General features: G+C 44.8%; 1 protein-coding gene across 2 annotated transcripts; it reads right to left on the reverse strand.

The window, feature by feature from the left end:
- Positions 1-618: 618 nt before the first annotated feature.
- Positions 619-12700, reverse strand: MEIOB (meiosis specific with OB-fold). Of its 2 annotated transcripts, XM_020584049.2 has the most exons (13): positions 11166-12697; positions 7736-7793; positions 6856-6987; positions 6220-6292; positions 5650-5845; positions 5241-5341; positions 3669-3721; positions 3489-3584; positions 3034-3135; positions 2404-2557; positions 1886-2069; positions 1353-1439; positions 619-1090 (listed from the first exon to the last, which is right to left on the reverse strand). In XM_020584049.2, exons 1-13 carry the CDS (start codon positions 11232-11234, stop codon positions 977-979), a joined length of 1419 nt encoding a protein of 472 aa, XP_020439638.1. In that variant the 5' UTR covers positions 11235-12697; the 3' UTR covers positions 619-976. The 2 variants fall into 2 exon arrangements, with proteins under 2 accessions (XP_020439638.1, XP_039416309.1); XM_039560375.1 differs by lacking the exon at positions 3034-3135 and having other exon boundaries at positions 11166-12700.
- Between the last annotated feature and the right edge of the window lie 9463 nt (positions 12701-22163).

Here is a 22163-nt window from a genome sequence, read left to right on the forward strand (position 1 = left end):
TATTGGAAACATTCCCTTCAGAATGGGAATTGTTATGGCTGGAAAATGCTGAATTGTTTATTGCTACAAGAGGGATGCCGTGACCCAACACTGACAGCATTTTTGGGGTCTTTTCACCCATGTGAGTCAGGGATGCAATCTGGGGTTGCTTGTCAGGATTTCCTGTTTCTGTGGATGTTTTCTCTGTGCCATGTTGCTTTAAGGGGTAGGGAGGGCACCAGGGGGATCCGAGTTCCCCAGGGTGTCCTGGCCTAACAAACCCTTTGCCCAACAGAGGGGATCTCCCTCTGTTTGAAATAAGCCGAGTCCCAACATGCTCAGAAGGTGAGAATGTAACAAATACAGCAGCATGAGGGGAAGCTACGGACAGGAATATATTAAAAATAGGGGAAAAATACATGGAGAAAGGCACAGTGTTCATACCTGGGTTCTTTAAGTCCAGCTTTGGTGAACAGAGTCCTGCTTACAGTCTCAGCTTGATTGATTGCTTGTCAGAGGTCACTGCTAATTGATTACTCTGCTCTAATTAGACTTAGTCTGCCCAGGGGGGATCACTCCTGCTGTTGCCCAAAGTTCCATGTTTGGCCTCACCAAGGTGCACCGCAAACACAGGCAATATTTCAAGGGGGAATTCTTTATTTCTTTAACAAAAAAGCAGCAAAGCAGTTAAAACCACAGAAGCTCAGCAGATCTGTCTTGACCTATTTGTTATTTCTGATTTTTTCAAAGATCTCAGCTGAGTGAGGAAACCTTCCAGCCCTCTTGGAAGGGGTTGAATTTGGTAGAATTAACTTTTAAGCTGAGGCCCAAGTACACTTTTAAAAGTGCCATCACCCAAAAATATGAACTCAGAAGCCCACTTAGAGGTATTGTAACGTGCACTCCTTCTTTACCATCAGAACAGACTTGGCAAAATCCAACAGCAGCAGAATTCCATCTCTAACAACAGCGTGAAGGAATTCTTTCCTACCATTTATTAATATTTCCAATCTCTTCCCAACACGCTCTGACTCGCCTCTACAGGATCTGCCAGTTTGCAGGAAAGAAGATTCACTTTTAATCCAGTTCTCCAGTTGGGTGACAAAGTAACCTGGAAAAATAATTAAGGATCTTTGTTATCACAGCACCTTGATAGAGATTACTTTCAGATGTCAAGAGCATGTTTGACAGATTTATTTACATCATTTCCTGTATGAGTACACACATACCTGTCACTGCTGAAGTAAAACACTTCCATTTTGTCCTGGAAGTAGGGAGAGTGGGGAGATGGGAGAGTAAGAAGAGTTTGGCCAAAAAGAACAAGTTTAAAAGTGAAAAACAGCCACTGTTTTAAATTAACATTAAATACTAACTTTGAAATAAATCTTGCTTCGTTCCAAGAGGAGTTGCCATTTCAGTGCAGTCTTCTGGTCTTCTTCCAGCATGAGGAATTCATGGACCTGTTAACAGGACACCACAGAACACTTCAGCAGGTAGTTAAAACATCTCCACAACAGAATGATGATAAAAATAACATCTTACATATTTTTCTGCTTTAACGTGGTGTTTGGTGTGATATATATACCAAGACAGTCAAATCAACAAGAATAAATTGCAGGGTGTTTAAGAATCGGAGTTAGGGATTTCCAGCCACATTCTCAGGAAAGCAGAGTTCTGAATTGGGTGTTCACTCTTACATTGAACACAATTCTTGTTGACAGCTGCTGATTTCCAACTTTTGCCTTGTCAAACAGCTCTGTGTGTGTCCATCCATCCATCCATCCATCCATCCATCCATGCAATTTTTGTAACTCTTGTACACACACAGAGAACATTTACATATATTTGTAATTCTCATCAGGCTCCACAGCTCAGCTCAGTAAGAACAGCCTGATTCACTCCTTACTGTGCAGCCCAAGGTTTCCTCAGCTACGCAGTCAGACAGGTAGCAGGAACGCAGGGTGCCTGTGTGATCTGTCACATCCACCAGGATGTCAAAGCTGGCAAAGGTGGACTTGCACTGTGGAGAGACATCACTGCAGAAGGTGCAAGTGTTTGACACTTCATTCACGATGAACCGGCAGATTGAGCTGAAAGGAGGAGAGAATTCATGCAGATATGCAATTTATTCTTCCTAAAACATTTTTCTAGACTCAGATTTCCCAAGACACTTTGTCTTTAAAAAAATTTCTCATCTCCTAAACTCATGAGTCTGTCTGAGACAAAGTGGCCTCTTTCTTCTTCACTCTACAACCACAAAGAGCAAGTCCTTCACAGAGCCCGGAGCAGAAACCCACATGGCATCCTCCAGAGGAGTTTTATTTCTTCTCTGGGACTGGACTAAAATATTGCTCCATCTCATGTGGGTCTGGGCAAGAGGGACAAGCAGTTTTTAGCACAAATTCCAAGCAGGCAGTTGCTCACCATCTGTTGCGCAGAACTTTGGACACGTTCTCATCGATGTCCAGGGTGGAAATGTAGCCGTAAATAATTCCATGGAGAGGGTCCAGTTTCCCATCACTCTGGAGAGCTTTTTCTTTCAGCTGTTCTACTGTATAAACATCCACTACAGTCTCCACTACGAGTTTAAAAGACACGTTAAGTGTGTCTGAGCAAAAAATGATTCAGAAGAGCAACAGCAAAATGGATCTTAAGGCAATAAAAAGGAGATTTAAAGTAGCAGAGAAGCCTCCCCCCCCCCAAAAAAAAAAAAAAAAAGTGAAACAAAAAGGGACTCAGATCAGGAATATATCTCTTATTTAATCTTTGTATCTTCCGAATGGAGTTTTTGACAAAAGCTTTCCCCCTCAATCTTCCATACTTATTCCACACAGAAGGAACACACCAGAGAGGCTGCAGCTGGCACAGGCAGCTGAAGATACTTAATTGATAAAATCAGGGACAGCCTGATAACTACAGTCCAAGCTTTAAATATTCAGCCAGGCTGTACCTGAGTTTTGTTTCTCTGAACACACAGAGCAGGAATTCTTTCAGCTGCACTATGAAATTACATTGTGCAGGTAAATAAAATCAAATATCTGTGTCCATGCTTACAGTTAATGGTTTCATTTGCCAGCTCCTTCGCTGGGTTGGGCAGAACTCCTGCCTGGGCACTCTCTTTGATGAAGCTGAAGAGAACATTTGCTTCTGCTGTTTCTGAAGATGCATTTTTAAAAGTTATTAGTATATGTTGCATGTAAAAATCACAGCATTTTTATATTTTACAAGTTTTTATTCTGGTGGCACCAACACGTTGGAATTAGCCAAGATTTGCTTTTCTCTTTTTTATTTTAACTGTTAGTCCTGCATGGAATAAACGTATGAAGGAAAATAATAAAATTTTAAAAATAAAATAAAAGTAGAAGCCAAAGGCATTGGTCATCACATAGACAAAAAGCAAGGAGTTTTATGAGAAGCAGGCAGAAGAAATCACAGTTCTAATAGATTAATTAATGCATTTTAGCCCAGAATAATTACTAAAACCAAAGAAATGCTTCAGCAGCTCTTACCTGGGTTAGTTGTAATGATGGTTTTGGATATCACAGTTGCAGTCATGCAGTTCCTAAATTTGTCAAAATTGATTCTCACATCTGATGCGAATATAACTGTGCACAAAAACGCCCCCATGTTACTGTAGAATAAATGTCACATTAAGAACTACAGTAAAAACATAAACCAGACTGTTTTACCTGTTTCTTGGGGGATCCAACTCTGTGCCAGCTGGATGGATTCATTATCCCAGCTAAATTAAACAAAAGTGGATGTATCATAACATTTTTCAAACAGCACTCAAACTGTTTCCTACTAAACTACTAAATAATGTAGTTGTAATCAAAATGGCCAAAGGGGATATGACTCCTTTGTGACACGCATGGCATTGAAATTCCGTGTGCCTATTTTATCCCATGCCAAACAGGAGAAAATAAAGATGGGTTTCAATGCAGGATATACCTGGGGAAATTCTGTATTTCAGCTCTTATCAAAGTCATTTCTAGCTAAAGCAAACCCCAGTTAAAAGAGCTGTTTGTGAGCTGGGCTGTGCTGGGTCAGGCTGATTGCTCAGTTCCCTAGGCCAGATGCTCAGCCACTTCCCAACAATGGGATCTTTGTGACTGGGATGATGAGACTGGAGTGAGGTCAGACATATCCCTCAAAAATGGTAATTTCGTGGTCTCTTGATAAAATCTCATTCAGTTCCTCCCAAATTTGGCTGGCAAGAACACAGCCAAAGCACGGATTTGTTCTGGTGGGTTTTCTCCTTAATCCTTGGAAAAAGATTTAAGATATTTCCTTTTTATCTAATATTGCTCTGCCACCTCTTCACTGCTGAGCTCTGAAATACCCTGGCAATGCCCAAGTCCCAGCACTGAAAGAGAACTGTTGGAGGAGCTGCTCCAAATTAACCCTGAGCTGGAGGATTTCACCCCAGAGATGCTTGTTTTGGGTTTGTGGGTACAAATTGTGTTAAACATCCCATGATAAACATCCTTAATGATAACACAGTTCCTAGCTCACAGTGCAGGGCAGGCTGCCTACTTCCCTTGAGGGAACAAAGGTCACTGAAGTCATTTTTTAACCACCAAACAGCAATCCCAAGGCAAGGGAATACCCACACAACCTGGCACATGGAAAAGCCACAGGTTTATTGAACAAATGAACTCTGGGCAAAATGCAAGGGTTCCTCTGTAAACAAGGCACTGTTTACAAGCAGGGATGGGGTAGGTGGAGTCGTGTTTGTAAACAGGCCAGAGTTTGAAAATACAGCCAAAGTCGTATCAAAATGTTTCTGCATTATTTTAGATATTTGAAAACTATTTTAAAACTGTTTCAACCTATTTCCACTCCACTTGCAATTCTGCTTGGCCTTAAACATGGATCATGCTCTTCTGTTTCCTGCCCTCCTGTTTGTGGAAGAAACACAACAGCCTTTGCAGCTGCTTTTAAATGCCATTTCCTGAATTAGCTCAAATGTCCTCATTTTTAAAAAGGAATTATTTGGAACTAAGCTTCATTTTGCCATCCATGAGCCAGCAGGCTGTCAGCAAGCCATAAAACGATGCAAGATATATAAGGCCACTCTAATGACTCTCTTTTTAAAATTCTTTTCAGTGTACATTGCTGCCTCATCTCAGTTGCCTCCTAAATAACAATATATTTAAATTAAAAGACAAGCTTATAGTTAATTAGTGTGTGTTATAGCTGATTTCTTTACCTGTGCTTGAATGAATTTGAGTCTTTTAGAGAATTAAAGAATATTTTACCATACTATTGGGAAAGACCTCTCTGTCTCATCGTACAGCTTTACTTCACACCTCTGTCCTTTTCTTTTGTCTGAAGTCATAAAATACTTTGGCTCCCCAACCTTTAAGAAGAAAGAGAAGTAGTCAGTTGTCCTCTACTCAGTGTTTAGGAGAATAAAACTCATAACCTAGAAAATAGAAAGGTTGGAAAAAAGGGGGAGAAACTGTCTAGACTACTAAAAAGGGGATCATTTAATTTTTCCCTTCATTTTCTTGCTAAAAATCTCATCAAAACATGTGTGTGGATATTGTCACTCGGCTGCCAACCTGAGCAAACTGAGCCCTGGCCACTGTGAGGCCCAAAATCCATATTGACACATATTTACAATGAAGTTACTCATGGCAGAGCAGAGAAATTGTCCTCACTTACTGACATTACAGCTGCCAGCACGTTGAGGACTCTCCCATGGAGGCTTTGTCCATTTGCCACGATGTCCCCCAGGGAATAATAATCCTGAGGGTCCTTGACAGGCAGGTGCAGCAGAGACAGGAGTCTGGTGTCTGTTTCGTAGCAAGAAGAGGTTTTGACCACGGAGTGATTTTCACTGAGCAATAATTTGTAGCAACTAGAACAGAATCGATCACATGGATCAGCACTGCACTCACTGATGCATCAACAGTGTGAAATGTTAATTCATAGGAAAAACCTCATTCCATTTTAGTTTTTCCTAAAGGTACAAAAAAATTCTGGTAGGTTTTACTCAAAGAAGGAGATTTACTCTGTTTAGTAACAAAGAACATTATTGCTTTATGACCATCTATTTATGAAATATGTTCTCCTTTGAGATTTGACCAGACATTGCTGAGCACAAGAGGGCAGGTACAGCTACACAAGAAGAAAACACCAAATATTTCTACCAATTTCATGTTGCTGGAAATTAGAGCAAGTCTTAACTTTAATCTTTCTAGAAAGAACTACCACGCTATGCTTTAAATTTACCTAGGAGTTACAGGGTTGAATTTTTCTTCTCTTTCTGCTTCCTTTGACTGAATTAAAGGATTTTCAATTGTAACTGAAATAAAACATTGAGAAGTAATGTTAGAAATTGATTATAGATACAATTACAGATATTCTTGTGTGTATGCTCTGCATGCTCACAAGTTTTACCCAAACAACCACGGGCAGCAAAATCTTTCTATTAACTTAAAGAGATAAAAGCACATCCTGCAAATAAATACAGGATTTTTGTTGTGGTTTTATGAGCAATCATAGTCATGGCTATAACTGAGGGAAGACAAACACCGAATAGCTTTACAGCTTATTTTGCATCATTTATAATCACATAATCATTTATAAGACCCCAATATAATGTAAGATTTTACACTGATTAACTGCAGGCCAGTTCTGAGCTGCTGCACGCAGTGTGTTTCTGCCTGGTCGTTTTGTTGACATATTTACTGGGCTAGAGTTTAAATCCTTGGAATCTTGCTCCTTTCCTCTTTATACTCAACAGAACCGAACAATTTGTTTCCAATTAGGCTGTTTGCTGAGTCCTCAGAGCAAAACACAGCAAAGCCACCAGCACACCACTGATTTACATGCAAACAAACGTGGTAGGAATAAAGTCCAACTTACCACAGTCACCAACTCTGAAGCTTTCTGAGAGGGATCTGATGTATTCTTCTCTGCCCCACGACTGGACATTTATGAAATAAGTTGGGGAATCACGAATGGTAAAACTGAAGGTGTATCTTTCAGTCCCAATGTCTGCAAAAATAAAGAGCACTGTAGCAATTCCTCAGCACAGCTTGATTTCTAACTAGAATATGTGTACAAAAACTACTATTTTGAGATTTTCCTTGATTTTGGCATGAACTTTCTCCCACTAGAGGCCAGCAGGTGGTGCAGGAACACGGTGGTGTTTGGGAATGGGCTGCAATTCCTCCTATACTTGTACTTCTCCACCTCGCCCTTAACTTCAGCCTTCTCCCCGAGCTGGAATGGCTCTCCAGGACTGGAGGTGCTCCCTGACAGTGTCTGTACCAACCCTGACTGTAGATTTGTTATTTCAATATACAATTAATGCTGTATTAACAACATATAATTCCCATTTTTTCCCAGATGAAGCTGTTGCTACTCAGGCCAGAAATTACTTGTGTCACTTCTCAAGACAGGTCCTCAACATTCCTGTTATAAGAGAGAACGAATATGAAGGCACTAGATCCATTCCAGCAGTATTTATGGAAGAGTGGGTTCATATTGGTTCCATCTTCAGAACATGAAGCCCTTCCATGACAGAGTTTTTCCAATTTCTAATTTATATGGTTTAGCCAAACCAATGCTGCTCTTTCATCTTGGTTCTCAAACACACACAATTTTTTTTTTTTTGGTGCATTTTTATTTTATCCATTTTACACTGAGAAATCTGTTTATCATTTAAATATTGATTTTGGTCATCTCTGCCAAATTACACTGTTGAAGGAAATCAAGTAAAAAGAGTTTAAAGAGACTGTACTTTTTCGGTCTGGAAAGCTTCTGACATCTGTTTTCCCAATAACCACCCCGATTACATTCTGAAAAATAAAAAGATTGTAGAGTACAAGTATTAAACCCAGATGTAGATGATGAATTGGATTTCATGGAATTATACTCTGCTGATGATAATAAACATATTTCTGACTGGTAATCATTTTAATCTATTTATTCCACAGTACCGTATGAGCTAAAGAGTAAAACATAAACACACAAGTTTACTTTAGGCAAAAATTGTGACTAATAAAAATATTAAAATAAATACATCTGTTTCTGTTTGTGAAGAAAATGGGAGGACAAAAGTTCACCCCAAACCTTCACAATTTTGGCTGTTCTACAGCAATCTCTCCTCAGGTAGGCAGCAATGTTGTTGTTTCATGCTCTCTGCACAGGTCTCAGATCTCCTCAAATGCTCCATGAAAAGTCTGGGCAGGATTTATTTCACAGTTAAATGTCCAAGGTTTTCCTGGCTGTCGGCACCATGAGCTACACGTGTGCACCCACAGGAGGTTATCCTGGCCTCATCCAAGCAACCTAAATTTCTACAGGTGCCTCTCTCTTGCTGTCTTTCAACTGACTCCAAGGGAGCTGAGGCGAGGAACTTTTCTCTTAATTCAAACCAAAATCAATCTTATTCTGCTTTGCTAAACCTGTATTTATTATGGAAAAACATCCTGTTCTCAATTGTCAAACACAACTACTGGGAGCAAACACACGTGTAGATATAATGTCATATCATATCATATATCATATCATATCCTAGCTGTGTGGTGGGTTGTTATTGTTTTTCAGGTGGTCCTAAAAACTGTGAGAGAAGAGTTTTGCAGTGTTAGTTTGGTATTTAAGAGGTAAGCAAGGAAAGTTAGAGTGGGACAAGGACTGCAAGGAGAGACTGACAGTGCAATACTGCCAGGATCCTTCAAAACATGAAGCATTCCACATCACTTCCATTTCATAGAATCCTGGAATGGTTTAGGTTGGAAGAGGCCTTAAAGCCCATCCAGTCCCACCCCCTGCCATGGGCAGGGACACCTTCCACTGTCCCAGGTTGCTCCAGCCTGGCCTTGGGCACTTCCAGGGACGTGGCAACCACAGCTCCGTCACACATCCCCCTCTCGCAGTACTACTGACTGTCTCATTCCAGCAGAATTCCAGAGCCAGCTAGGAAGGGCGGGGTTACAATTCAGTAACCCACCCAGGATTAATTTTGTACCTATTCACGAAGCAGCGTGACCTGCCTGAGTTCACTGCAACAACATTGACACGTGCTCAAAAATCAGCTCTCCCGTTCCCAGTTCCCTTGGAATCACTAGAGGGAGCACGGGAACTGCCTTAGGCTGCAGGGATGGAAATACTCAGTAAGAGGGCACTTGTGTACAGCAGTGTAATATCCCCCTTTCAGACTAACCGAATACTTTATGTCCACTGCATGTAGTGATTCTGATTAGGATTTTGTTTTTCTGTTTTGGGTTTTGTTTCTTAATTTCAAAAAAAATCTATTGAATCAGAGTGCAACATTCCCTGTATCTCAGCACCAGTCAAAAGAACTGACATTTAGGATGAGTGCCCACAGAAATTAGGCTGATGTAAATATCCAGTTTCCCAAAGAAATCTGCTCCGGCCCTGCTGAAAATGTGTTCACCTCTGTGTCTCCAACACCAAGCCTGCATGGGGAGCTGGCAGAAGGAAGGGATCTGGCTAGAAACTATTTTGGACTAAGGAAGGGAGAAAAACTTCCAGAGATCATTTCCTTGATCAGCTCATTGTGCAACCGCCCAAGCACTAATTTCCCCAAAAGAGGAGGGGAACACAGCCCCCCCCATGCTGCCTGTTTTGGCAGAGCACTGCTTAAGGCTGCTCAACCAACTCATGAACACACTGCAAGTGTTTACACTTGAATCTCTTTCACTTTTTAAAATAAACAGCAAACGAATAAACCGTGACATTTTCATACTTCAAATTGTGTGTTCAGCTGTTTTAACGTCCTAACACAACACACACTGATCATTGCATCATGAATTACTATTTTATAAAAACACTTTCATTACCATGTGTTGCTAACTGCAATACTCAAGATTAGCTTTATTTGTAAAATAAAAGCTTTGAACTGGGTTAGTGGATCATTATTTGGGAGGAACTGTTAATGACAGGTTAAATTAGCATTGCTAAAGATCAGTTTGGATCAATATGGCTGTGAGGGGATAGAAAACTTCTCTTAGATCATCCCTTTTCTGTGATTCCTCTTACAATTTTTTAAAGTAAGTGAGAAAAGAAAATTGTGCCATCCCAAATAAAAAGCTGTGGGAATGGGAAAACGCTGTGTTTTCACTCTTTTCAGGAACATCACGACTTCCCTGGGGCAGAGGAGGGGGGATTCTGCCTCTCTGCTCAGGTGAGACCTCACCTGCAGAGATGCGTCCAGCCCTGGGGTCCCAGCACAGGAAGGACATGGAACTGTTGGGGTGAGTCCAGAGGAGGCACCAAAATGATTGGAATGGCTGAAAGAATTGGGATTGCTCATCCTGGAAAAGAGAAGCTTCAGAGTGACCTAATTGTGGCCTTCCAGTGCCTGAAGGAACTGACAAGAAACATGGAGAGAGTCAAGGGATGGAGTGACGGGACGAGGGAGAAGGGCTTCACACAAAGAGAGCAGGGTTAGATGGGATATTGGGAAGGAATTTTTGGCTGTGAGGGTGGGGAGGCCCTGGCACAGGTTGCCCAGAGAAGCTGTGGCTGCCCCTGGATCCTTGGAAGTGTCCAAGGCCAGGTTGGACATTGGGGCTTGAAGAAACCTGGGACAGTGGAAGATGTCCCTGCCCATGGCAGGGGGTGGCACTGGATGGACTTCAAGCTCCCTTCTAACCCAAACCATTCTGTGATTCTACAAAAACCTGCTTTTTTATCCCAAAGAAACAGAAACAACCTTGCCATGGAACTGTGAGATTTTTACCCAGTTCAAACACCCTTCAGCAAGAGCTGAGTGTGAATAACCAGGGCTGTGTCATTGGCTCAGAGGCACTGAGCACTCCAGGATCAGGCCCTGCGTTCATAGCGTGCTGTGAGAGGCTGTTGAGGTCACAGATGTATTGTGGCTGCATAATGCTGACTCTGTAATGTCTTTAATAATGTCTTCACTAATTCAGCATCCATTTAAAGTGCTACAAAGAAGCCTCTGATACATTGAATTGTCCGGTCAATATCTGTGGTTGTGGTACCCACAGGCTGTGGACAACAGCAGCATCAATTTTCATTTTGCTGCTTTGCACACAAAGAAGGGAAGGTCCTTTCTACCCAACAATTGCACTAATGCTATTAGTACCTAAATACACATCAATTACATAATTTTGCAGTAATATAAGACAGTCAGATACAATTTCATCTGGGAACAAAAGGACCATGGCCGTGAGACTTACAGGACGAGCAAGGTTTGGATGCAGATCTGAAAGTGCAACAAAGTCCCGTGCTGAACGAGAATGAGCCATTCTTTATCTGAAACTTGAGGAAACTGACTTAGATTTTGTAAAAATCCAAACAAATCACTTAAGACCATTCACAGCGAGAATAACAAGTTAGTTTTTAACATAAATGTTTTGACCTAATAGCATCTGTTTTCAATAAGAGGCATTTCAAACCATCTGAAGTAGACAGTTCTTTATTGTTTGGATTTGGTGATGGAAGTTATGAATTTTACGGTGACGGCTCTACCTAAGCTTCTCAAATAAAGGCCTGTAATTTTTATTTATTATTCATCATTAAATTACTCCATTAGCACCAGGCTCTGAAAAATATTTACCCTCCTTCTCTCTGGGAAGTCCAACTGAATTTAATGAGGCAGTTCATATATAAAAGGCAATTTATAGGTGAGGAAAGAAAAGTGTTGGGTTGCAAAGCACCTTTAATTGAGGTTTTGGACTTAATATTAAACTACTTTAAAATGTGAGTTTATTCCTTCCTCGAAATAGAAAAGTTCTGAATTTATTAAAGTAAAATTAGTGACAACCAGTTCTTTTCAGGCTGCCAACGTGGCATTTACTGCCCAGCCCTGAGAGCACCCAGGTCCTCTCTACAGATGCCAAAGTGGGGCCATGGGTGCTTTGTTAGACCCTCTGAATGCCTCTTCTTATTTCATGGGTACCTCAGACACATTTAGATACTTAACAAAAAGTTGTCAGATTCTATTTTTTGTCGTAAAAGGAACCATTGCATTGTCCAAATCTTAATAACCTTTAATAGGAGAGAACTGCTGACATTTTTCAGAGGATGCCTGTTCAATCTTTATAACAAAATCCTGAATGGCTTTCACAGTCTTTATACCTGGAACCTCATGTGAGAATTGTTAACCATTTCATCAGGCATTAGGATAAAAATCTGTTGAACTAGAGAACAAATAAGCCTACATTTTAAAGAAAAATAAGGAGTTATCTGAGAACCAAGTGATTTCTCTAAAAGAGCGTTTCAGTCTCACAGAGAGACAGCCCAGGTTTGCCTTACAGAAACTACTGAACAATGGAGTCTCAAACCTGTTCCCATCCCATTACATGGAAGAATTTATGTTTCGCTTTGTAGGAAGGTCACCTCAGCATCCCTCCAAGGCAGAGTAATATTCTCACCTCAGAAGAAGTTAAATATTGTTAACTGCTGTACCTCACACCAGCTGGGTTGCATCAAAGGAACCAGCACCAGGCACACCTGTATTGGAGGAAGATTAAAATGGTGATTTAGTATTTTAAATGCTCTGGGTTCTGATAGCTGGAGCAGAGCTGCTCTACTCAGGGACCCCTCAGCTCCCTCAGGAGCCCCTCAACCTGCTCAGGTGCTCCTCAACAACCCTTCAGCCCATCACGGGCCCCTCAGCCTTCCTCACACACCTGCCATTCCCCTCAGGTGCCCCCTCACATACCCTCAGCCTTCCTCACACACCTGCCATTCCCCTCAGGTGCCCCCTCACATACCCTTCAACCTCCTCCTGGACTCTTCAGCCCCTCAGGTGCCCCTCCAGCCCCTCACAGACCCTCCAGACGCGAAGGAGACAAAATGGCGCCAGCGCAATGGCGGGAAAAGGGCTTCCCGCCTGCTCCTCCCTCAGGGCCAGCACGGGCTGAGGGGAGACCTTCTCCCATCCCAACACATTCAGTGGGGACTCCAGCAGGCCTGGAGTCCCTGGGCTTGAAGAGGTAACAACAGGGTTAGATGGGGTATTGGGAAGGAATTTTCGGCTGTGAGGGTGGCGAGGCCCTGGCACAGGGTGCCCAGAGAAGCTGTGGCTGCCCCTGGATCCCTGGAAGTGTCCAAGGCCAGGCTGGACAGGGCTTGGAGCATCCTGGGATAGTGGAAGGTGTTGGGGTGGGACTGGATGGGCTTTCAGGTCCCTCCCAAGCCAAACCACCCTGGGATTCCATGACTTACCAGATCAGGAATTTAAAGTCGGATTCATTCTACGAGTATAAATGCACAACACACCAGCGAGACAAAACAAATTTCAGAAATCTCTGGAGAAACCATTCCCTACTTCCTTTTATTTATGGTTAGCTATATGGGGAAAAAAAGCCTGTATTTTACAAATTAATCAAAATTTCTGGTTTAAGATATTATTTGTATTGATTTGCACCCAATACTCCTATATTTTCAGGCTCTGCAGAAGGCTGGCTTGAGCCATTTTCTCCATTTATATTGGAAATAAAATTATATTTTATAAAATCAATACCCTTCACTTCTGCGTCATAAAAAACTTTACTCCTGATGAGTAATTTTATAACCCCAAGGTCGCGGCTATTGGAAGTTTTTAGCATAGCCTGACAAATTCTCTGTGTTGACTCTGTATTACAGGATCTTTCATTTCTTCAATTAAACAGCTGAAAATGGATCCCACCTGTGCTCTTGTATTTATTGTGTCACAAAAGTCCATGATAATTATCCCGTGCTGATGACGGGATGCCAGGGAACCAACAGCCTGGGTGGGGGCGGTTTTTTTAGGTCACCTTTTATACAGTATGGTCCATGGATCTAACTTTATTTCATAGGTTTGAATCTCCACTTAACAGAATACGGCATTTTTTTCTGTCAGTTCTGTTGTTTTCATTATCTCAAGCTAATGAACAAGCAGAAGATAATGAGGCTGGTGATGGGATCCTAATCAAATGGGAAGGAGAACTTGGACACTGGCTGGGAGATGCTGGCGAAGGTACAAGTCTCATTCTTACAGCGATGACTGCAATGCGAAACAGGAAAAAAAATCCCTGAAATGAGATCTGTGGGGTGTCCACTGCTGCTGAAGGTGACAAATCAGGGTCACAGCTCAGGGTCTTGGAGGAGCTGAGCTGGCACTGTATCTCAGCAAGGTTTTGGTGGGACACAAGCACCTGCTGCAGTGGAGCCTTGCAGAAGCCACCAGGATCTTGTGCTGCTGCCCAGCATGGGCAGGTCACCACTTCCAGTGGGTTTTGTCCAGGTGGAGCTGCTTTTCTCCCACAGGCACAAAGGGCAGGTGAAACCTGACGCTGCCGTGTCCCCTCCAGGCCTTTATTCCATTTCAAAGCCACCAGAACAAGGGTGCTGTTGTGCCTCTCCTCGGCTCCCCCGTAGTAATCACCGGGTGGGTTTGCTTTGTGGTCTGCTTCCACTCCTATTTTCAATGTACATTTGGGGGAAAAAAAGCTGCTTTTTACTTTCCCAGGATAGCTCCTGCTGGGAAGACGTTATCAGGGCCATCGTGACAGGATGCACAAAGGCAGGGGACAAAGTGGGACTGGGATTCTTTCCCTCTGAGATGTCTGATTAGATGCTGAATTTCTGACTTGCAGGCACTGAGCCAAGGACACATTTGATGGACGTGCCTGTCTCAGGTGACACTGAGAATTCTGCCACTCATACAGCACATGGCACCTCAGGGGACAGTCGGGGACTCGGACTCCTGTGGTTGCTGCAAAAAAATAACACCTTTTTTGGTGCTTATAACAAATAAATGTCTAACCTGCCTTTATCCCTCTGATTTACAATACCAGCTGATTATCCCAGTTAGGAATTTTTAATACAAACACTGGAGAGCATCTGCAAAAACAAGTGTTACTCAACTTGTATCCAGCTTTACTCAAGCTTTCCTCCTCGGCTGACCTCAAAGTGGTCTCAAAAAGAAATCAGCATCATTATCTCCCATTGACAACTGGGAAAACGGGGGCGAGAGAAAGCCCAGAAGCAGTTTCCTAAGGTCCATGTGCCACACAGAACCTGCTGCCCACTCCAGCACCAGTCCCCATGGGAGAGCAGCAGTGTTAATGCAGTGTTTTTCTGATCTAGTGCTTGATCCCTGAAAGCTCCAAGTGATTTTAACTCTCCAGCACTTCAGCGGCACTTAGCACTCTGCCGATTCAACCTGTGATTGGCAGAGCCTTCCCATACACTGCTGCAAAACCGGTCCCTGCTAATTAGGCCTTCATGAATAGATTTATTTAAATTACACTCATTGGCATGGTCAAGGAGTGCAAATGCCATTTCGTAATTCACTTTAGCAGTTTGTGACCATCAGTACACTTTGCATTCAGGGGAAGAAAGTCCAGCACTAGCAGGGACATTTCAGAAATCATTTCCAAAACCAGAGCAATATAAAAATATTTGCTCTGTACATTTTCTGCTGCCCGCAGCATTTACTGAGAGGGCTCATTGAATATTTATACATCCTTAGGACCCAAAGAACTGGTAAAATGGAGAGGGCAGACGTGTAATTTTATGTAATTGGCTTGACTGAATGCATTAAAGCAGCAAATTATTAAAGGTACTCAGTGTTCAGTGGTTTTGGCTGATACCTGAACTGGCGGAGCCTCGGGAGCACCGATGGAGTTAACGATGGACATCTTCAGCAGCAACAATGCAGGTGCTGATGCAGCCAACAGGTGCTCAGCGTGTTCAGGGATATTTAATCTAAATTTCTCCCCATCACCCCAGCGAGTCTTTGTTCAGCTCTCACTCCACCCTGGTTCTCCCCATCCTGGTCCCCAGCACTGGAACCATCCCAGTGTTGTTTTGGTGGGATTTTCTCACTCCGAGCAGCGCCACGACCACCTGCAGCATGGAAAAACAACAATCCAGAGCTTTGTTGTAAAGTTAACATGACCCATGTCTGGTTCCCACCTAATCTGGGCTAATTCTGGCTTCTCTGGGCTGGGGCAGATGCCAAGACCTGAGGCTGGTGCATGCACGTGGCAGCAGCACGAGCCTGCAGGGAGCTCAGACCACAACACGGGTGTGAGCAAGCAGGACCATGTGCCAAGGGCTCTGCTGGGGATGCCAACAGCTCTCTCTGCACAAGAAAAGCTCCATTGCTGGCAAAGACCAAAAAAAGGGCTTTTTTTAAGGTGTAAATCTCTGTGGGCCATGTAGCTGCTCTTCCCACGGGCAGGGAGGGAATGGCATCCGCAAGGCTGGAGCCTGGCACGGCATTGCTCCTCTCCCTCCAAGGCAGTGTCTGGGTGCCTGTTCATCAGCAGGCTCAGTTCCTCGTGATTCCATCACTAATGAATCCCTTCTGCAGCAGTGGTGGAGCAGGAACGTCACGCGACAGACACAGCACAACCCGGAGAGGGACACGAGCCATTGGCACCAACCCCCCCACCAAAATCAGCTCCCCTCAGGTGCCAGGGCAGAGTTACAGCACAATAGAAACACCACAGCTGAAATCTAAGCTCTTCTGGATCATCACTAAGTAGTTATTTTATTTTCAGTGAATAATTAGCAAAGAAACTTATCCCAGAACTAACCATTCTCTATAATTTTTGTACCAAAAAGGCAGAATAAAATGCCCGTATAGGAATTCACTGCTTGAAAACAGTGACACAAGGCTTTTTTCTTCAATTTTCTCACTGTTTTGAAGCTCAGACTTTGACCAAGATTTAAAGCTCTCAGTCTGCTGTTTAACTTGCCTAAGACTACAAAAATTCAAAATGCTTCTTTTTAGAGCCTTCAGGCTATAGAGAATAACTTTTCCTGCACATAGTTCCAAAATAATGTGAGCTCAGTGAAATGACTTGGATTTTCATCACTTTCTCCAAGACCAGAATTTCCTCCTCCCTCTCTGAGCAAACAAGTGATGAATATTTTCCAGCAAAACATCATGAATTAAAACATACAACAATTAAAAATAGTTTTAGTGACAGCTCCCTGACACAGAAGAAGAATGCATTGAGGGGGGAAGAAAAGAAGATATTTAGCATTGTTGGCTGCTATTCAGACACTTCCAGCCATTCAAATCCATGAAACCAAATCCAGATTATATCTGGATTTCAGTTTGAGATACATGATAATGAGCAATACCAATTAGGGGACATGGGATGAGCATCTCCCAGTGACAATACTGGGAAAAACCCTTCTAACCTCCAGTTTCCAACCAAGTCTAAAGCTTGATCCCTGTATGTGCAGTTCATAAGGAGGAAAACTTGGGTATAATTCCCAAAGACATATGGAGGGGGCTGTAAAAGAAAACTGGGATCATAGAGTAATTTGGATTTTTCCCTCACCACAGAATTCAGTGAAGGAAGCACCAGAGAAATCCAAAGGACCCATCCAAGCTAAACTTTCCAGCACAAGTCCACCTTTGATCTCCTGGCTGAGTATTTGGCCCTGGCCTGGCAGTGGCAAGGCTCCCACTGCCTCCGAGAGCCAGGACTGCATCCAGCCCTTCCGAGGGAATCGTGTGTCAACATTTCCACAGCCCTCCTGGCTGCCTGTCAGGCAGCTCGTTAGAAAACTCCTGCAGACCCACACTGACATTTGGAGGGTTTATCCATTAGAAAAACAAAACCTCCCCTCAAAGCCTGTTCAAAGTGCAAAGGTACGAGACTTGATCAAAACAGGACTGGATCACGAAATTCTCCCTTAAGAAAATGAACACTAGAGGTCAATCTAACAACTTGTCCCGGAAATATATATCCCTGGAATAAAATATTACAGACTTCTGCATGCTGTACAGCTCTAACTACCTCCAGACCCACTGGCTTGGCCCCGTGCTTCAGATCTGACAAGGGTTTCTTCTGTTCTTTTGGGTTTGCTCTTGTCTTGCTCTCCATTAGTGTTTCATTTCTGGAGCTCTCCCGTATGGTCGCTGTCTCGAGTCGTGGCACTCCCTGATGCACTTAACTCCCTGTTTATGAAAGCAAGGGAGGATTGGCACTTGTGGAAGGAGGCTGGAGGCCAAATGTGTCCCTGATGGAGTTCTGTGCAGCTCGAGTTTGATTGAGAATCAGGGTAGGAGCAGAGGAGCAGCTGTCACCTTGCAGGTGAAAAACCCTCCAGCTCAGGATCTCATGGATAAATATGGAATGGTTCAGGTTGAAGGGAATCTTAAAGCTCATCCAGTCCCACCCCTGCCGTGGGGAGGAACACCTTCCACTATCCCAGGCTGCTCCAAGCCCTGTCCATCTGGCCTTGGACACTTCCAGGGATGGGCAGCCACAAATGCATGGTTTCAAAGAGGCAACAGGGAACTGGGCTGGGATGCAAGGGATGGGTTAGGGAGTTCCAGACCTCAAGTCTGATTCCCTTCCAGTGCATCTCCCATCTAACAGCAGTGGAATGACTTCATTCCTGCACCTCATGCTTCCTCATCTCTTGCACTCAGGTTCTGAAGCACCTTGAGACTGCAAACTCCCACAGACTATTTATGCTTAAAATCAATTTTGGTTGGGCTTTTTTTACTTTATTGTTCTGAAATGCCCAGTATTCCAATTCCATTGAGTTTCTTCCTCCTCCTTCCCTGCTCTTGTCACCAGAAATAAGACACAGACCTGCTAGCCTGTTTCAGCCTCCCCACTGCCACCTTCCTCAGCAAATCCCGAATTCCATCCACAAATGTCTTGCCTCAGCACAGGAGGCTGCCTCCACTGGGAAAGCCAAGGGTGATCCAAGGCACAAAAGTCAGGTCAGACAAAAGCTCAGACCCAGCAGAGAGGGTGTTTAAGACCCGGGGAGTCACTCGTGTGCTGCCCCCTGAGCTCATGTGCGAGTGCTCTGCTGAAGTGGGGCCAAATCGCGGCTCTTTCTGCCTGCAGCCGGATACTGTAGCACCGAGGAACGCCGAGGAGTAACATTTATTCACACACAGGGGCTCTGTGCTGCGGGGCTGCCAAGCCCCGGCCCCGGCTGAGCTTTTCGTGAGCGAGCAGCCAGAGCAGAGCTCCATATGGCAGTGCCGGCTCCTCACTCAGCAGCTCTCCTGCTGCCAGCTCCTCACTGCAAACGGCCCAGCGCAGCAGAAATGTTCCAGCTCCACCTTCGTGTTACAATTATCTTTCAAAACCTGCCAGATGAATTCCTTAAAATTCTTCCAGGGAGTTTCTTGCTGCCTGGATGACCCCGGCGGTTCTGGCTGCGGCCAGCGATGCTCCCCTGGGGCAGCACCCAAGTCATTCCCAGGTAGAAGTTTCTCCCAGGGCATGTCCAAAGGGTGTCCAACCTTAGTGCCCAGCTCTTCAGAGCCCAGGCACATCCAGAAGGTGCTACAGAGGTGATGGAAATGCCTCATTTTCAAGCAACCTGGCCCTAACACAGAGCTGAAGCTAGTGTAGGGATGCATCTCTAAGCCTTTCCCAGATGATGCAGGCACAGGAGAGATCTAGGGGAGGTGTGAGCATGGTTGGGACAGCTGTGTGCCACTGGTTCTCTTCAAGGCATAAAAACTGGGCAGAGCAGAACAGGAAACCTCCATTTTTGGGGCACTTGATGCCTCGTCTTGGCAGTTTTTTGTCTATTAAAATGCACAAGATGCAATCCCTTGACCACAAGAGCTTCCCTTCCCAGTACCACCATTCATCCCCATCCACCTGGGAGGTGGTTCCCCCAAAGGCTGACTGCCCAGAGGCTCTTCCCAAGGACCAACAGCAGCAGCCCTCAGTGCCATCACCTGATGGCTCTGGGCATATGGCAAAGCCAGCAGTGACACCAGAGGGGTGAAAGCCACAGCAGAACCTCAAGTGATGTGGTCTTAACCCAGGCAGGCCCAGACTCAATCCCAGGTTAGCAGGGAGCCCACTTTTGGTTTATGGAGCCATTTCAGCCTCAGCCCCACCATGGCACGTGCAGTTCCTGCCAAATCAGTATCTGCGTCTTCTCGGTAAATAATTGTGTCGGAGGAACGTTAATGGGGCACAGTGCTCATGGTGTCAAGGCTTTTTTTTTTTTTTTTTGTCAACGAAGCAAAATCATTCATTTTCCACCCCCTTCCCCCCCGGCAGCCTTCCCAAATGCACAAAATGGGCTCCAGACCCACCTCCTACAAGGAAATGAGAACCAGCCCCAGAGGATCACCCAGCAAGAAGCCTCTGTTCGGAGATCTGACGCCTCTTCAAAGCCAGGGGAGCAAATGTGCTCCTACCTCTGCTGATTTATGAGGAACGGCTGCGTCACCGATGCAGGGGAAACGCTTAAACGCTACCAGAGGGAAGGGAACGGAGCCCTGGCTGCCTGCTCTGAATAACCCCACTCTTCAGGAGAGTTTGTTTTCATCTATTTAGATCTATAGTGCATTTTAAAGGAAAACAATCAACCTGGAGACTGCAGCACATGCTGCTGGATGCTTCCCTCACTAGGAAAACAAACACCAGGGTGGCACTGCTGATGGCAGGCAGGATGTGCCAAGGAGGGCTCTTGAATGGCTCGTGGCACCAGCCAGCCTGGGACTGTGTCCCCACACACGAGGGGATGTGGGGAAAGCAGGTGGCTTCCCCGTGCTGGTGGGAAACAGCCAATATCCCCTCAGCTGGAGGCAGGAGCAAAGCCAGAGGCAGCGGCACCCCAGGAAAGGCAGGAGCAAGGTTTAAGTGAGGGGCGCAGCCCAGGGGTGTTTTTTCCTTCGTTTCTGTGTTGAAAAATTCTGGGTGTAAATCGTTCTATGTGTTTGATTTTAATTTCTGCTGCTGCCCCACTGTTATTTATGCTCTTGAAATATAACAGCAGGCACACGTAGAGTATGGTGTTCATGAAATACAGCCCGCTGCCCAGAGTGTTTATCGACCAGTGCAGTAAATAATTCCAACAAGCACCACTCATCCAAGAGAGCAGAGACATGGATGAAGGCTGCCCATCTGCCAGGGCCCTTCCAGGGCTGCCAGCACTGCACAGGGCAGCCAGATCTGCTCCAGAAATGCTCTTTTCCATCTCAAATGAAGCCAAGAAAGCCAAGTGCAGCTCCCAAGTGGGTCCTGGTGGCAGCTGTGCCCTGGGCTGGCAGGATGGCCAGTGCTGCAGGGACATCCCTGGGGACATTGGATGCAGCCCTGTGCCCGCCATGGGATTCTCCTAGTTAATGCCAGGAGTTTAGCAGAAAGCAACTGCTCGACTGCATCCAAGATGAAGCAGAGGCACCCAAGGGACACAGACACACCAGCAGCTGGATCCCCACAGCACTGTCAGCGCTCCAGGACAGCCAGGAAGTCACTGCTTGAAATAAAAGCTCTCTGCAAAGACCTGATTTGGTTTGATGGTTGAGGAGAAGGCAGCAGTAACAGCCCTGTACATACTGTCACTCAATTAGCATAGGTAATGTGTGTGGAATTTATTCAACATCTGAATTCTTGCTTTTTTTCCAGGGAAAAGGCCAGAAGGGACTCTACATGATGCTTTCATACAGAGCTGCGTCTCTCAGCTGTCCCAAGGATTTCCCTGGATGCTTTTCTGGTCCTGCAGCACAGAGAGCCCTGGAGAGCCCAGCACAAGGCTGAATAGATTTAGTGCTGCTACACTGGGACTCATTTATCTTTCTTCTGAGGTGAACCCACATCGTCCTCAAGGACGGGAGCTCAACAAGCAGGGGAGGAAGATCTGAACCAGATCTTGACCTGATCTCAATCACACAGCTGTGCTGAACCAAACAGGGCTGATTTATGCCAGCAAGAAGCCAGTGGCCTGGCTCAAATCCATTCCCAGCTCCCTCTGCCACCAGCAATGCTGGTGCTGCCTGCCCACCCCAGGCAGACCTCATCCCACATCACCAGCTCTCCCAGCAGCCCAGTGCAGAGCCATGAAGGGACATCAACACTCAGCTTCCATCCTGGCACACTCACACCAGACATTGCACCACTGACATCAGCAGCATGAAGAACTGCAGGGTAAAATAAAGCCCCTCAGAAGGGGCTGTGCTGCAGCAGAGCCTCCCCTGGGTGTCCCAGGCCTGCCCATCCCTGCAGGGCAGCAGTGCCTGGGTTCAGGGGAGACCTCAGCACCACATGGTACCTGCAGGACTGACTGGAACTCACAGCCAACTCCTCTGGGCTTTGCTGCCAAAAGATCACCGCTCAGAGCGGATAACCTTGCATCAAACTCATGTGTCAGCCACAAAGCCAGGCTGAGAGAACGTCCCTGATCAGGGATCCCCACAGATGCTGCAGTAACACACGCAGTGATGCTGCAAGCTCTGACCCTGCTGGTCC

Source organism: Corvus cornix, chromosome 14, assembly GCF_000738735.6.
Source record: "Corvus cornix cornix isolate S_Up_H32 chromosome 14, ASM73873v5, whole genome shotgun sequence".
NCBI lineage: Eukaryota > Metazoa > Chordata > Aves > Passeriformes > Corvidae > Corvus > Corvus cornix.

Excerpts from the sequence above, each read along its gene's own strand:
- MEIOB (XM_020584049.2), bottom strand. The coding sequence starts at position 11,234 with ATGGCTCATTCTCGTTCAGCACGGGACTTTGTTGCACTTTCAGATCTG. Across the intron at positions 5,846-6,219 it reads TTCAACCCTGTAACTCCTAG|TTGCTACAAATTATTGCTCA; the intron begins GTAAATTTAAAG and ends ATTCTGTTCTAG. Across the intron at positions 3,136-3,488 it reads CATCATTACAACTAACCCAG|AAACAGCAGAAGCAAATGTT; the intron begins GTAAGAGCTGCT and ends ATGCATCTTCAG.